Raw genomic sequence first — 17,890 nt, 5'->3', positions numbered from 1 at the left:
AAAACATTCCACGGGTGCCATGCATAATAAGTTACTTAAACCTATTTTTTTTTTAATTTATGTTTATTTCATTATAAAAAGGTGTACAGTATCTTTTTAATTTTGTGGTGATCTATAATTGATGTGTACTGAGTACCTCTATATAAAGAATAAAATTATATACTATATATATATAAATTGTATTATGAAATGTAGTTTTTATATTTATATTATTGTAATAACTATCATATAACGTATATATTTTTTAATATATACAGTAGACTCTCGATTTTTTGAGATAGATGGTAAAAATCAAATCCCGGATAATTGATTTCCCGGTTAATCCAAATATACAAAAGTCCCCGACATACATAAGAGATACGTTCCAGGACTTCTTACTTCATCGAGTTTTGCGTAACTCGGGAATGACTAATAACATATTGCTACTATATTATTATTGACAAATCTGAATTCCGCATGATACTTGTTAATGTTTGACCATTTTGATGCATCTTTATTATAATGATTCCTTAGATATTTAACAGATGCACTATTTTCAAACTTTTGAATAAGTCCAAGTTTTTGTTTAACTGAAAGCGCAACTCTTTTGCGTTTACCCATCATTTTTGCAGTTTCTAAACAAAAAAAAAAAATTTACTATAAAAAAAATTCCAACATCCCTGACATAAATAACGAAACAAAATTTGTCCTTTTGCGCTGCAACGGAACACAACAATCAACGTGATGCACTAAAACAAACTAAACATTTGGTCTCCCTCTTTTTTTTTTATTTTGAGCGGTGGGTGTGAAGACAGCGGGGATTGCAAGATAATAGGTATACTAATCTCCCAATGACGACTTATAATGCCTCTTGTCACTTATTTACGACTTGCAAAATATCTGTTTATACCTATTCTAGTTATTACTTGAATTTTTTTTTTTTTATTTCTGGGATTTTTTTGATTTTTTTATTATTATTATTTTTTTTATTTGGAGTCTTGAAGTGTCCCAGTTAATCCAATCTCGGTTAATCGAGAGTCTGCTGTATATATATACAGGGTGATTCACTACCAGTTCGACAAACTTGCAGGAGGTGTAGGGGTACAAAGATGAATCGGAATCACATAGCATTGCACGGTCCGAAATGCCTTCATCATGCGGTAGAGGACGTTGAACGGGAGGTCGCGTGAACAGCGATCCTGCTGGAAGTGAGCATTTGCGAACCGTTTCTGTTGAAGAAACCAAGTAGCAAAAGTCCTCCGGAGTGGATAATCCAGGCTCCAATGATTGGATGCGTTGCAGATGGTATGAACTCATTTGGTTTGTTGACAGTATCCTCCATACAGTGGATTGGGAAATACCCAATCGTTGGCCTATCGCTCGAGTACTCGTACTCAGATTGCCTTCTGCAAGACATAGGACATTCTCCTCATTGTCTGGCATCCTCGTTGTTCGCTCTCGATTCATGGTACCTCCTGTGAAGGCGCCTCCGTAGCCAGGTGGGAATGAGCAGCAGTGCGTAGCACACGCTTCTTGATTAGACTGGGGTTTAAGCCCGTTCCCACCAAATACGGAGGATGCGGAAAGGTCAGGGAATGACCACCGCATATCCCGGAGCAATATGGCCTTAGTTGCTAATGCTCCTAAAAACCAAATAACAACGACAACCTCTCGTGTAACAACCAGTCTCACGTAACCTTCTGTGCACACGTGCAAAAATCGTATGATGAGGAGCATGCCTGTGCGGGAAACGTTCCTGGTACAAGCGCAGAGCGGTGCGCCCGTTACAGTCCGCAGCTCCATACGCGAGGTGCATGTCGGCCAGTTCAACGTTTGAATACTCGCCCATCCTACTGCCTCGAGAACCGGTTCGCAAATGCTGACTTCCAGCGGGATCGCTGTTCACGCAACCTCCCGTTCAACGTCCTCTACCGCATGACGAAGGCATTTCGGACCCTGCAGTGCTATGTGATTCCGATTCGTCTTTGTACCCCTACACCTCCTGCAAGTTTGTCGCACTGGTAGTGAATCACCCTGTATATATATGCAGAGAGAGAATCAGACCTAAAACAGGCAGAAAACTGAGTAGGAGTGCCGCAAAACCAAATAAATTACTTAGGGGTGCCGTTATTAAAAAAAAGGTTGAAAACTACTGCCTTAATTCATGATACTAACCATCTTACCGAACTCTGTATCGTCAGAACTGAACCCTGAGGGACTGAATAACATTAGTCCAGGAAGACAATGCCCATTTATAACTATCTGGTTTCTGCCATTCAGCCATTCCTTTATCCATAGTAGCAATTTGCTTATAATTCCACACTGCTCTAATTTGTTCAGTAGTCTTTTATGTGGAACATCAGAAGCTTTAATGAAATGTAAGATGTCAAAATTATTTTTTGCATCTAGTTGATCATTGAGAATTGTACCAGTGTGATAATTGGCTTCCTGTCTGAGAGTCTAAAACTCTGATGGAACAACTGATATTCAGGTGACACTCATGAATCAGTTGGACCAAATTTCAGTCAAGTCCATTCATTCTAAGATAAAAAATATATATATTCTGAGTACAGGTTCATGGTCTTCTAAGCACCTCAGATCACAACTTGGTGATTGTCTCTTTTCCAATGGAACTTTTCTCTCATGGTGATGCTCAACCTCGTGCTGTTTGGCATTACAAGAATGTAAAGTGGATGATCTACAAGATTTCTATTCTTATTTTTTTCTTGGTTGGATTATTTTTTAAATCATTCGATGTCAATGTTTGCTCAGATCATATCAATGAAACTATCCTTGTAGGGATGAAATCTTTTATTCTACATTAAAATCTCATCCTTTATCCAGACCTTGGTTTTCCACTAAATGTGCTAAGGCTGTTCAAGATAAGAATGTTGCATATCAAAATTGGCTCATCCAAATCTCTTCGGTTAAATTTCTGCCAGCACTAAAGCTTGCAACAATTGTAAAGCAGTTATTAATCAGTCCAAACTAGAGTCCGTTAATCACTCCAAGCTAAGAGTAGAAAACTTGTTTTTGTCCAAATGGTAGTTGAGCATTCTGGTCTCTTGCCAAAGCTATTAGCTACAACTCTTGCATATCTCTATTTCCATCTCTGTAAAAACCCCAGTGATTTTCTTGCCATCTCAGCTAAAGATAAAGCTGATCTAGCATCGTACTTTTCTTCTAAGTCTTGTATTGTTGACCTTAGTGAAGCACTTTCTTCTATGCCTAGTATACTCCATTCGATGCTTTCTGTAGTCTTCCATCAAAAGGATGTCAGAAGAACTTGGAACAGTCTTGACGACAAGAAAGTTCCAGGTCCTGGTGGTATTTATCCACTTGTTCGTTCCCAAAACCTGTTCTTCTGAGTTTACTCCTATTCTGTGTCACCTTTTTACACTTATTTATTCCACTGGCATTTTTCCTTCTTCTTGGAAATTTTCTCATATCCAACCACTTCTTAAAAAGGATGGCAAATCCCTTCCATCCAGTTATCATCCAATTGCACTTACTTCTACTCTTTCTAAAGTAATGGAGAAATCATTTAATTGGCAACTTTTAAACTGTCTAGAAACCTTCCACCTGATCAGTGAATGCCAGTATGAGTGTCAATCTATTGGTGATATACTGACTTATGTTACTCGTCTATGGACAGATTCAATGCAAAAGTTTGGCAAAACTCAATCATTTGTTCCTCTTAACATTTCAAAGTCTTTTGATCATGTTTGGCATAATGATAAGCTTTCATCTTATGGTTTGCCAACTATTTTTTTTTTTTTTTAAATTGTGTATCCGGTTTTCTCTCTGACTTCCCACTGTGGTTGATGGCTCTGTCTTCTAACTTCTCCACTAACTTCCTTGGGGAACACTAATGCTAGTGTTCCCCAAGGTTCAGTTCTTTCTCCAACTCCTTTCCTCTTGTATATTAATAACCTTCTTCCATTGACTGTAAATCCTATCCATAGTTTTGCTGATGATAGCACAGTGCATTCTGCCCTCCAGTTTGACAATACTTTACCCTTTATGAACCGCCTCAACTTTTCATATATCCACTACTAGTTCCTTAAATGCTGATCTCCAGTAGAGAAAAAAGAACTTAGTTAATTTTAATCCTTCTAAAACTCAATCCTGTCCTATATCTTACAAAAGGGCTTCAATGCTTATCTTCAACAATACTCAGATTTATAAACAAGTTCACTTATCTCTATTAGGGATTACCCTGACTTCTAATCTCTCTTAGCATAAGAACATCACAAATATTGCTTCCTCTGCATCTAAAAAAGTGGGTTTTCTCTTTTGCTCTCAGCATTACTTTTTTTCTAAACAGCTACTCTGTACAAATTTGAAATCCACCCTACTGTGGAATATTTTTCCCCCATCTGGTGCAGTGCCCCATAACCTCTCACACATTTCTAGACCTCCTTCAAAACAGGGTAGTTAGGTTAATTAATTACCTATCTCTTACAAAGTCTCTCCATCTCGTAGATGTTCTGTTTCTGCTACATGTCTTTTCTATAGATACTTCCATCAGCGCTATTCTTCTGAATTGGTGTCTATAATTCCCACTCTATTTCGAACTAGTTTGAACATGTGCCACAACCAGTCACCATCCTTTTACTGTCCACCCTCAAATTCACAGAACCAACTTTTCTTCTTCCTGATTTACTCACTCTAAATATGCCTCTGTTTTCTGGAACAACCTCCCTTCATACATATTTTCAGAAAATTACAATCTGCAGAAATTCAAGTCAACTAGCATCTTCTTTCATCTTCTCAACTTCCAACCCACACTATGGCACTAAGTACTATAGGTTCTAATGCCTTTCGTGTTTAGGGTTTAAAAAAAATCCAAATAGTTCTTAAAAGCATAAATTCCTCTTGATACTTTCCACCTGATTAATGATCATCAGTATGGATTCCAACAGTATATTTGGCTTATCTTGGTTTATGTTAAATCATTTTAGGAAAGGTTTGGATAAACTCTAGTAGTTGCCCTGAATATTTTTGTGGCTGTCAGTTCTGTTTTTGCCATAAATTGCTACCATGTAATTCATAATATGTCAAAATGGAAACTGTAATAATTTAAGGAATATTGATGGGGAGGATTTCATTTTATTTTCATATTTAAAAAAAGCAGAAATATATAAAAAAGTGACATGTTAAATGCCATACAAGTAGTGGAGGATTAAATATCAGCTATCTAAAAATTAGTCTTTCATTGTTTTTTTTTTTTTTTTTTTTTTAATGGTGTCTGTTACTTATTTCTTCCCCTTTTCTTATGTACTTCATCTCAACTGTGTGCATCATTGATATAATTTCATAATTTGTGATATTTAGTGGCCTAGAATATTCTTTGTTATACAGTGTTTAATTAATACAATGAATAATTATATATATATATATATATTTTATTGTTGTATAGGAAGAAAAGTGTTTACCCTGCTGCAAGAGAGGATGCCGACTGTTCACAATGATTAATCTTTCTAAAACTGACCAGAACCTTAATATTACTCTAGAGACATGTCATTTTGGTAAGCGTTGTCTTTGATTTCTTAGAGATTAACTTATAAAATACACACAAAATTTATTTTCAATTTACATTTGAACTTGAAATTTTTTTCCACTTAAAATCTGGAATGGCTAGATAGAGTTTGAAGGGGGGTAATTTCATGATCAGTTTATTAATTGATGCTGTAACCTAGGATATCACAATGGGAAATTCTCACAGGCTGCACCAATTGCTCTCAAGGGGGCTCATTCCAGGTTGGCAGGAGCAGCAGTGCGTAGCACACGCTTCTTGTCTGTGACCACCAAATACGGTGGATGTGGAAAGGTCAGGGAATGACCACCACATATCCCCGGAGCAATATGGCCTTAGTTGCTAATGCTCCTAAAAACCAAATAACAACGACAACAAGGGCTCATTATTGTATACATAGCATATGCTAGTGCAGTGTTTTTTTTGGGACAGTATGTAATGGTATAGCGTACCGGACACTTAATTAACAGTGACGTTTGGATGCAGTGCATTTCGAAATTCGTAATATTCTGTAAATTTTTTTTCACATCTTTACATACTATTCACATTTAAATTCAAATAAGCTTAAAGTTATTTAACTAAATTTGCATTTTTCACTGTCTATTGTTAAGATATTTTCTATATAAAACTGTATAACCATTTTTATAATTCTAAATTACTCAGTCGGACCTCTGTTTAACGAAGTCCTTTTATAGCGAATTATTTTGAATTCCCCTTGGAAGTAACATTTAAAATACTTTCCATTGAGCAAAGAAAATTTTCGTATAGCGAATGGAGAGAATTAACTCGGTACGCACTGTTTGCATTTCTGGTCTTCAGGCAATTAGTGCTGCTGCGTGAATTAAGAGAGCTAAAGGGATTACCATTCTACAACTTAGTGGTACCTGGTAAAACCTATCCGACCATCAGTCCCACATACGGAGAAGTCGTGCTGGTCAACAGTGAGCAGATCAAGGGGTATTCACAGTGGGCTCTGATCCACCTTCTACTGCAGTTGTATGTTTTATGGCACAATGTCAGCTATAGGCCATTATGCGCCTCTACTGCAGTGTTGTGATCAAACTTTTCCTGTACAGGGGCCATATTCAAAAAAAAATTCAGTTAGATTTCTTTGTGTTGTTTTAGTTGACTTTCTGTGTGGGCCATAGGTTGGATGCCGCTGTGAATCAACTGTAAGTGTCCCGTTCGAGAATTAGGGGAGAGCGATTTTCTTTTACCCCAAAAAATAATCATCTGTTGTTTCGCGGAAGTGCATTATCGACATTTTTCCGTAAATTTTCCCTATCTCTGTTTACATAGTCACAGTACCTTTGTTATTTTGGTTTTTTTTTTTTTTAGGAGCATTAGCAACTAAGGCCATATTGCTCCGGGGATATGCGGTGGTCATTCCCTGACCTTTCCACATCCTCCGTATTTGGTGGTCACGGGCTCGAACTCCGGTCTAATCAAGAAGCGTGTGCTACGCACTGCCGCTCCTGCCCACCTGGCTATGGAGGCGCCATCACAGTACCTGAATATCCGAATGACACTGACATTTTGGGCAGTTTCTAAAAAAAAAAAATGAAAAGAAATGAAAAAATTCAAATTTAAGAACTAGTGACAACATCGATGACGAGATAAGGAAAACGAGGACAACGAAGGTTTAATACCTTCTAAACATGAATTGTTGCCATTTGGTGAAAATGAAGTTAGAAAATTGTCAATTAGGTTACGATTAAATGAAAGAGATACAATTCGTGGATTTCGGGAATACCTAATTGAAAAGATGGTTTCGGAAGAATTGAAGCATTTGAATGGCGCTCTGAGTACGATAGCAATTTCATCGAGTCAATGTGAACGAGGATTTTCACAAATGAATCTGATCACCAGCCCAACCAGAGCTTTGTTGATGACAAATATAGTGTCTTCACTACTGTTTCTTAAAATTGTAGGCCCACCTCTGACTAGGGCTTACAATATCGGTATTTCTGTATTTTTAATTTATGAAACTGGGATACCGGTATTCCAAAAACAAACGTTTTTCTCGATAAATTTTGATGACAATTAGGTTCAATAAAGTAAGGAAAAAAACAAGGTACTGTAATTCATGTTTTAAATAAACTTTTATTGCAATAATAAATATTCTGAAAATAATCATTAAAATACAGTTATTCTAAAAACAAAAAAATACATATTGTTACTGCAAAGTTTAGTTATGTGTAAGCATCCACACTACCTGTCCGAATAAAGTGAACTCTTAAGAAACATAAGCAATCAATAGTATGATCGTTTAAAATGGATCTAATTTTGGTACATACAGTATTTGATTAGTGGCAGAAAATACCCTTTCGGATTCTGTTCTGGTACTATTGTACTGAGATAACCATAGACAATCTCAGTCCATATTTTCTAGGCTTTGAACTTTTTTATCAAAAATAGTTAAGTGTTCCATTGATTTCCCACTCAAGTTCATCTTTTAAAATCTCATTGTAGTCGGGCAATTTCTCATTTTGGAAAGAATTTGCGGAACACTGATGTTCTGTTCCGTGTTGGTCTTCCATGGTTGAATTATATTCATCATTTTCTGAAGGAGAAAGTTGTATTATTAAGCCAAGTATAATTTTCACTATAGTATCTTTACTGAGTCTGGGAGAGAGCAAAGAGTGCAGTTAAGGAATTCTTCACATATACAAATGTAAAGAACAGAAGGACAAATCAGATCGGACGCATATGTAATTGCGTGGAATAGTATTAGATACCCCAACTGATGTTGCAGACGAACTCAACAGCTACTTTGCATTCATATTTACATAAAAAAAAACCCCTTTGTTTGAATGAGAAATTGTGGAAGTGAAGTTGAAAAAAAATGTAATTAATGATGTTGAAATTTAAAATGATTAATGTGAAAACTTTTGCGCGCCTACAGGCGAGTAAGGCTCCTGTGGTTGATGGCATATAGCCTATAATCTTAAAGGAGGTGGCAAGTGAGTTCATTGAACCATTAAGGCTAGTTATGAGAGCATCACTGGACAGGAGAGATTCCGTTGGATTGGTGTAAATTGGAACATAAAGGCGGTTCTAGGAGTGTAACGGGAAATTACCAACCGGCCAGTCAAACTTCAGTAGTAGGGAAAATCATGGAGGCAATGATCAAGGGTGGAATTCAGGATCATTTAGATGGAAATGGAATTCTGTAGGATACACAGTATGGTTTTGTAAAAGGAAAATCGTGTTTAACAAATCTGATTAGCCATTTTGACAGGTCACTCGTGAGCTAGATTTAGAGAATAATTTCAGCATTGTTTATTTGGATTTCAGCAAAGCATTTGACTCAGTCCCACATGAGTGATTACTTTATAAGTTGGAGCAGGCTGGAATCATAGGGAAAATCCTTAGATGGATATCACGATGGCTTGAGGGCACCAGGCAGAGGGTTGTGATAAATGGTTATTCCTCAGATTGGGTTAATGTGAGAAGTGGGGTTCCCCAAGGATCAGTATTGGGACCATTGTTGTTTTTTATTATCTTAAATGACATATATGAAGGGCATGAGGTCTAAACTTGCAGATGATGTAAAGATCGCCAAGTTAATGATCGCCACCAAGCAGAGCTTCTTCCGTGATCTAGATAGACTTCCAGGATGGCCAAAAAATTGGCAGCTATGCTTTAATTCAGCAAAATGCCAGGTCTTACACCTGGGGAACAGCAACCCCAAAATAACTTATATACTTGGTGGAGTTGAACCAAAGTCAGTAGTGGATTAATGAGACTTGAGAGTTATGATACGGTCAGACATGAAGTTGTCCAAGAATTGTGGACAGGTTGCAATGTTGCATGGTGTCCTATCGATTTATCGAACATTTGCTAGTAGAGATAATGACATCATAATCACATAAAGGTGATTTTATAACCTTTATGCGATTAAATTAGTTCCGAAAAACCGGTATTTTTTGTATCAATACCAGAAAAAAATGACTGGGATCCCGGTATTGTAAGCCCTACTGCTGACCCGCTTCAATCCAGCAAAATATGTTGATTCGTGGCTACTTTGGAAACTTCATTCAGCAACTGACACACAAAGAGGAAGAAAAGATGTTGTCATAGGGTGTCGGATGAGAACTTAATAAAAATTTGGAATGTTCTACAAAAACTTTATTATGAAATTATTTTTACTTATTATTTTTAGGGTCCGTAGTCTAGCGAATGACCCTTATAATGTCACTCGATTGTCTCTCTGTCCGTCCGTCCGTCTGTCACAGCATTGTATCTCTGGAACCACTCAACCTATTGACTTGAAATTTTGCATTGGTTTGTACATCATGTGTGCCAACATAATGCCATATTGATTGTTGTTAACAGAAATTTGTGTGAGAAATAGAGGGATAAAATGTGGGGGGGGGGGACAAAATGTCAACAACCAATAGCTTATTATACACCATTGGAAAAAGCTCAACGAGTAGGTTTAAAATATTTTTAAAATTAAAAATGGCGATGCCAGATAGGAAAATGTGAGTAATTTTAGTGTCCCCCCCCTCTATTTTCGTTGCTAATGGAGCTAAAAATTTAAAAATCACATTAGCTATGCGTTATTCAATGCTTATCAAGGGAAACTATTCTGATTGGAAGTAACATATAAAATACTTTCCGTTGAGCAAAGAAAATTTTCATATAGCGAATGGAGAGAATTAACTCCATTCGCTATACGAAATTAACACAAAAGGTAAATGACAGATTGAAATCTGTCATTTACTTTTTGTGTTAATTAAAAAAACAATTTTTTATTGCTCTTCGATAGTGCACTTCTTTATACTAAGTAACTCTCCTTTTGGTGACAAAAAGGTTGCGAAAATAGTTAGTTCATAATTCTATAAAGGTCATTTATAAATTTTGCAACGAGAAGCATTTTTTAACAATTTTCAAAGCTGGAGTTGTCCCAGCAAGGAGGTACCCAGAGAGCCGTTGTTGAGACGGCTGTTGTGGGGAGGCATCTGCGTGGAGTCTTGCACAGCCTTCACCTGCCAACCGCTTCTCCAGGAAGAAGTCGGAGTCGCTTCTTTCACCCTGGTTATTCACAACAACTGGAAAGACTCAAATAGACAACGTTGTCGTTAGTCCCTCAGTTTTAGGCCAAGCAGGGGGTACTAAAACTTTTTTCGCTTACCATAAAGCTCTCTATTTGAGATACTACACTAACAACCATTCATGACTGCAGGCCCTTCATCCTGAATGCCCGGCACTCAGTGGTTGACCGATTTATTTACTTATTTGACTCACATTTTACTTATTTTTTTTTTATATACTTGAATAATAAATTTATGCTTAATAAACTGTGTTAATATACTAAATTTGTTGTTCTTAATCCAAAAACATTACTACTAAAGTAACAATTTCAGGAAAATAATTTTTTTAGAGTACTTTTCATATCCTTTTAATTTTCAATTTTTCCTGATAGCAAAGAATGAGTACCGGCTAGTTTTTTACAAAAAAAGCACTGTGCTTTTTTTGTAATTTCGTAATAGTATATTTCCCCTTATACAAAAACAATGATCTAATGACTTTCTGTATTTATGAGGATTTGTATAATTTGTGAATTTAATTAATTTTATTTGACTTTATCTCCTTTAAGCAGTTGGACTTCATTCAAAAGAGATGTTAATGCAGTTAACTGGTAAAAGTTCATTACACTCCAAATGTAATCAACTTTTACCAGTAACTGCATTGAGAGCTTTTACCGGTTAACTGCTTTAAGATCTCCAGTGGGATAAAGGACAGATATTTAGTTTTGGTGGAGTTTACCGAAGCCAAAAGGATCTTGAGCCATAGTTGAATGTCCGCATCAGTTAACTTTTAATATCAGGAAGAGCTGTCTAGACATATACTATTGGCATAAATCTACTGCAGCTGACAATTTTATATGCTTGCTATTATAACCAATACATGAAGGTTGCTTCCCTTTCTCACAAGTAGCAGCAGTTACCAGACGGTACTGAAAGGAAAATACAAATTTCATAAAGAATTTTTCCCAGAATAAAGTAGCCCAAAATAGCTTTTTGTGTATTATAAAAATCATTGTCCCAGTGCATGAAACTACAATAGGAAGTGGAGTGTGCCTAAGGTTAAGAGAAAATAATCTGAGCACATTCAAAATTTTTTATAATAAAGAGTGCGCTGTTATTCATTTGTAAGAGTCATCAAGGTCTGAATCTGCTATTTTTTTCAGAGTAGAACAACTTACTTGATGAATGTCAAGTAAAATTGCTAAATCTCAGTACAATGGAGTGGACAATGGGTGATGCTCTGGTGAAATTCTCCAGTGTATAGAAATCTAGATGTTCTGTCAGTCTTGCCAGCCAAAAGAGACAAAGTACATAATGGCTTTGTAATCTAACAGATAAGAAGAGATTACAATCTTGACAGACATTTTGGCCTTTACTTGACACTTTCGCTGTAAAACTTCTAATGACATATATAGTCTGTCCGCAAATAGGCTACCTTTGCATTTAGCTAGCATAGAAGGAAATACTCGCTAGACATCATAGGTTGAGGAGTGGATTTTGTTATAAGGGAAATGTATATAAAAAGCAAGAAATATATGCAATAAAATATTGCAAGTAATATGAGGATTATGAGCATGCTCATAATCTTTCTATTACTTGATAGAGTTATATTAATAACTCTAGTGGCACCCCCCCCCCCCAAGTAAGGTACCAATTCCGAGAGTGATGTGAAATATCACCAAAATGGGACTAAACGAACTACTAAAATAAAACAAAATAACAAAATAATAGACTGACCATTATGCCCCATATAGACAGAGGATCACGAGGTCAATAATGATCATGGAATTGCATAATTGGCCTTATATTTTAAATTTTAATATGGATTTACTAGTAATTGGATTTAATTGAATTTCTAAACTATTTGGAGGTTTTCAGCTACAGTTTCTGTCTTGTTACCTTTACTTTCCCCCTCACTGTTGATTTAATTTTTATGTTAAATTTTCACTCTACAGTTTTACCATACTACTGGCATATGTTTTAATTTGATTTTGATTTTATATTTATTATCGGTTATATCTATAATAGTGCTTATTGTGATCATGGGTGATATTATCACTTTTATGAATCCTGATGGTATGTATACCAATACATACAAAAAAAACTGCGTGTGTACCCTGTACGTACGAAAGATGTTTTATGTGAAAAACATCTTTGACAAAAATCAGAACCATTTTAAAATCTGTTATTTGTAAAGAAGTGTTCCATTAGGATATAAGCTTTACTTGCTACTGCTGTAATGAAGTTTAGAGGAAATTAGTGCATCTGGTAGGCTTTTAAAAATCTTTTTATAAATCTAAATTACTTACATCTCATTATTTTTTATCAAGGTCAGTGTTAATATCAATTTGAAGAGTGATTAGATTAGTCACAGTGGATCTACCATTAAGGAAACAATGATGTACAGATCCAATTTTATTTGCTATAAATATTCTTATCTCGGTATAAACTATATTCTCAATCTTACTCAAGGGGTTGACTCTGTGTATAGCTCTGAAGGAGGTTAGTATCTTTTCCATTTATAGAAGAGAGCTAATAGCTGTGATTTTTAGATTTGAAGGTTTTACGGGGTTTTTTGGAAGACAGATTTAGTTCTCAAGACAATTAATGAATTTTATTAATAAATGAGCAATTTTTTTAAAATTAAATGTAACACATTCTTATTATCTGTGTAGCGCATTATGTAGCACCATTTATTCTAATTTTAGCCACTTTTTGAAGATCATTTAGTGCGATTTAAAAATCTCAAACAGCAACACTGGCTATGACTCTGCAAAACAATATAGTTCATTCAGTGATAAAGCATAAAACAACAATTGTCTATATTTCTCCTAACATTGACATACAGGATATAATTTACTTCATTCATTTTGTTTTATTGCCAGTATGATATGCCACACATGATCATGAGTGGCATGTCATACCAGCATGTGGCATACCCATTATCATGAGCGGTGATTTCAACGTTAATTTCGGGTTGGAAGAAACTAAACTGTTAATTATACTTTCCTGCAAGAAATGTTCGATATAACTCAAAACACTTATCCCTCAATTTCAACTACAAGATCAGGTACCTCAATCGACACTGTTTTCCAGAGACTTTTAGAGACACTGCAGTCACAAGTATATGTCTCTTACTACAGTTCTCATAAATCCATTGGACCTTGTCTTCCAGCTGAAATTATGGAAATCTGTGAATGATCAATAAAATATTTACAATAGAAAAGCTCTTATTTCATAATCAATATATGCAAATCAAAATTCCTAAACGAAACGTGAAGCTTAGTAACCTTTACAAAAATGACATTTTTTGCTTCATTTCTGTCTCTCACTTTTGTTATCACATTACTTCAGTACGCTACTTACTCTGCCGAATTAAAGTTAGTGACTGAATTAGCGTCATTTAGGAAGTGACATAATTTGTGTCATTTCCACTTTGTATTTTTGTAGCAAACTGGTTTTACTTCAGTCCAAAATTTAGCAGGTGCCACCAAAGATGTTTTCACATTAAAAATGACATTTATTATACACTGCGTGGACAGAAATCCTGGGATACTTACCTAGTAACGGGTAGGCCCACCTTTCACCCGGATAAGGGCAATCACATGGTGAGGCATTGAGTCCACTAGTTTACAAAAGCATTCGACAGGTATTTCTGTCCATGCTTGCTGCACCGTTGTCTATAATTCCGTCACGTTCCTAGGTGGAGGATCCAGAGCTGGAACGGACCTTTCCACAGCATCCCAAAGATGCTCTACAGAGTTCATGTCCGATGAATGGGGAGGCCATTACATGGTGGTAAAATCTGCGGAATGCTCTTAGAACCATGTTCTAGTCACCGCAGCTCTGTGGGGAGGTGCATTGTCCTGCTGGAAGAGTTCATTGTCCTGTTGATGCATGATGACCATGAAGGGATGCAGATGGTCTGCAAGGATGGACATGTAACCTGAACTATTCAAATATGTGTCTAGATGTACCAGAGGTCCCAACGTGTAGCAGTTGAATACGCCCAGACCGTTATCAACCGTCCACCTGCCGTCGGCATGATGGGTGCATAGCTTCGTGTGGTTTCCGCCAGATACACACCCTTCCATCTGCTCGTGTGGTTTCCGCCAGATACACACCCTTCCATCTGCTTGATACAACTGGAAATGGGACTCATCAGACCAGGATACCCGTCTCCAATCTTCCAAGGTCCAGTGTCAATGTTCTTTCACCCAGTTAAGGCATAGAGTTCTGTGTCATTGTGTTAGCAATGGGACTCTGGTTGGTTGGAAGCTCCCATAGCCTATTGCAGCTAATGATTGCCTGATGGTCTTGGTGGAGACATTTCTGGCACCTTCCTCATTGAAATCAGCAGTTATTTGTGCCACTGTCGCTCTCTGGTTGGCTGAAATAATGCGAGACAGATGTCAACGGATACGTTCATCCACCTTTCTCTGCCCAAAGCACTGTCCATGATGAGATGTTAAGTGGCGTATTCCAGATACACTCTTGATACTGCTGAACGGGGATAGTGCAATTTCTGTACCACCTCTACAATATAGTAACCCATGTGTCGGGCACCACTATCATCCCACTTTCGAAGTCGGTTAAATCACGTTTATCCATACTGACATCAAATTAACCTCTATGTGAATGCTGTATGCCTATATACCTGTCAAATGGTGGGTCCATCAGCGCGAGATGTGACAGTGTCACTTTGCCCAGCTACAGTTATCCCATGAATTCTGCCCTTTCAGTGTAATCAGTACTTCAGTTTATGTTATGATGTTTTTGTTGCCATCACTGTTTATTCCAGTGGAAGTGATTATATAACGTCCCAGTAGTGTTAGTAGTAGAGGCACATGATGCAAGAAAGCAAGCTTATGTAGCATCAGCCAAAAAGGAAAAACAGTTTTACATATCCATTCCCTCTAAAAGTTTGTCCAGTTCCTCCTCAAATTTATTTAATCTAACTACCTGCTGACTAAAGGCAAATTTCCGCACATCTATTCTACAACTATCTTTCCTCAACTTGAATTTATGCCGCCTCAGGTTCATAATCAGCAAGAGGAAGAATCCCATCAGAATTGAGCCTGCTCAACCCATTCAAGGCCTTATACATCTCAATCATATCACCTCGCAGGTGCCTAGTCTCTAGACTTTGCAATTTGCAGAACTTAAGCCTTTAAGAGGGCCCCCTTCATTCCCCTCACCACAATCTTGTTGCTCTTCTCTGTATTTGTTCCAGCAACTGTACATCCTTCCTAAAATGAGGTCTCCAAACCTCTGCGCAGTACTCAAGGTGTGGCCTGACCATTACCTTATGCAAAGGGACAATCATTTCCTTTTCCCTACTAGCAGAATTCCTGTATGTCATTGACAATACCCCATGACCTGCTCTGGCACCTATCTGCACCACTCAGAAAATGTATATCTGACTGCACAATTACCCCAGGTATTTTTCATTTTCTACCACCCTAAGTGTAGTACCACACAGTTGGTACATTTCTTTCGGGTTACTACTACCCATATACAATACTTTGCATTGGTTAATGGTAAACTTTAGTTGCCACTCCTCAGCCCATCTACCCAACTTTTCTAGATCCTCTGTCAGTCATTAACAACCTTGCCAAACTTTGTATCATCTGCAAACTTGGACATTAAGGCTGATATACTTTCATCAGCATCATTGATAAACATACAAAACAGCAGTTGACCCATCATAGAATCCAGGGGAACTCCACTAATAACATTAGTCCATGAAGAGCAGCATCCATTGATTATCACTCTCTGTCTTGTCCCACTCAACCACCCTTTTATCCCTTTAGCAACCTGCACTTAATACCATACTGCTCCAATCTGTACCGTCTTCCATGTGCAACAGAATTAAAATCTTTCCTGAAATCCAAGTATATGATATCAAAATTATTTTTGCCATCCAGCCCTTTGTAACCACTTCATAGTATCCAATCAAATTTGTCAGACAAGACTTTCCCTTAACAAGCCCATTCTGAATCTGAATTATTACTGCAGTATTCTCATATAATGGGGAAGTTAACCCCCCCCCATTATAAGTCATTCTGATTTACTGGCCCACTCTATTTCTCTGTACAATTGTTCATTGTACTCATTAGAGTCATTGACCATATAACACACTCTACTCTCATTTTTGCATTCCCAGTGCTTATGTGACACCAAACTGACTGAACATTGCACTGTCCATCTATGTCAACTGGATGCACTTCCTTAGATTTTGTGTTTCTTAACCAACAGCATAGCCCTTCCTATCTTGTCTATCTTATCTGTGCACATTGTAGTCCACAAATTACAGTTCTGCACTGCTTATGTCTGTATCACACCACATCTCTGATATACCAACAATATCTGCCTCTGGTGTCTTGACTAGCACTTCAAATTTATTTACTATACTACTAGCATTGTTGTAAGTGGAAGTATGTGTGCACCTGTTCTTACTGTTGGTTACCCTAACACAGCCCGTATATTTATTTGTTCCATAATGACTCTCACCAAGTCCTTGAAACCTCCAGCACCCCACCCTCCAGGCTGCTGCTGATGATTCTCATAGAAGCAGTGCAAAAATCACTTTTCACCCCAGGTACCTTTCTTGTGTTTAAATTCAACCATTTCTCCTCCACTTTGCTCTGTTGTAAGTGGAAATATGCATGCACATTCTGCCTGTAGCTACTGTTAATCTTTTAGTTAATCCCCCCCCCAAGCTAGCAGTTTTCCAACCCATCTAACTCTGCCTCAGCAAACACTCTTGCATCCCTTCTATTTTAGTGCATCCCATCCTGTAGAAGCAGTCTCTTCTGTTAACAAGCACAGACCACGCTGAGAAAAATTCTACTCCATAAACCTTGCACAGTCTCTCCAGGGCCAAAGTGATTGATAAGGCTTTCATCATGTACTCCCTCCTATCATGTCTGGGCAGAATTGCAGACACTTTCAAATTTAACCGTAGCTCACAACTTTTTTGACATTGACCTGTACTTGTTAAGTAAATCTGCAGATCTCCTACTCTTAATTTCATTAGTGCCAACATGTACAACAATATCACTCTTTGTACCCTTAAAAGATTAACTTTTGCCCAAGTAAGACATACATTGGTCCTATTCCACTTATCCTTTTTATACAGTATATTACCCATCTCCTTGACAATGGAGTCATTGATAATAACCGGGCTAGCCGGGTGGGTAAAGTACCTGCCTAGCAACCCAAAGGTTGTGGGTTTGAATCCCGCCTATGGCTTGGATCAAAGTACTGCAAAACCTTGGGAGGTGCATTATGGCCACAGAAGCCTATGCACCAACAACTACCAAAAAAACAAAAA

The 17,890-nt window shown here is 37.2% G+C and overlaps 1 protein-coding gene across 1 annotated transcript in view; it reads left to right on the top strand.

Annotated features, from left to right (window-relative positions):
- Positions 1-17,890, top strand: part of LOC150077569 (transmembrane protein 59-like) — a 74,662-nt gene that overhangs the window by 32,996 nt on the left and 23,776 nt on the right. Inside the window, exon 2 of the mRNA XM_090385945.1 lies at positions 5,402-5,510. Coding sequence (XP_090242071.1) covers positions 5,402-5,510 — 109 coding nt within the window. The remainder of the gene's footprint in view (positions 1-5,401; positions 5,511-17,890) is intronic.

Source organism: Mastigoproctus giganteus, chromosome 12 (assembly GCF_048544385.1).
Source record: "Mastigoproctus giganteus isolate SK-2022 chromosome 12, ASM4854438v1, whole genome shotgun sequence".
In the NCBI taxonomy this organism is placed as follows: Eukaryota; Metazoa; Arthropoda; class Arachnida; order Uropygi; family Thelyphonidae; genus Mastigoproctus; species Mastigoproctus giganteus.
The sequence above is the reverse complement of the archived record's forward strand: the minus strand, read 5'-3'. Positions and strand labels throughout refer to the sequence as shown.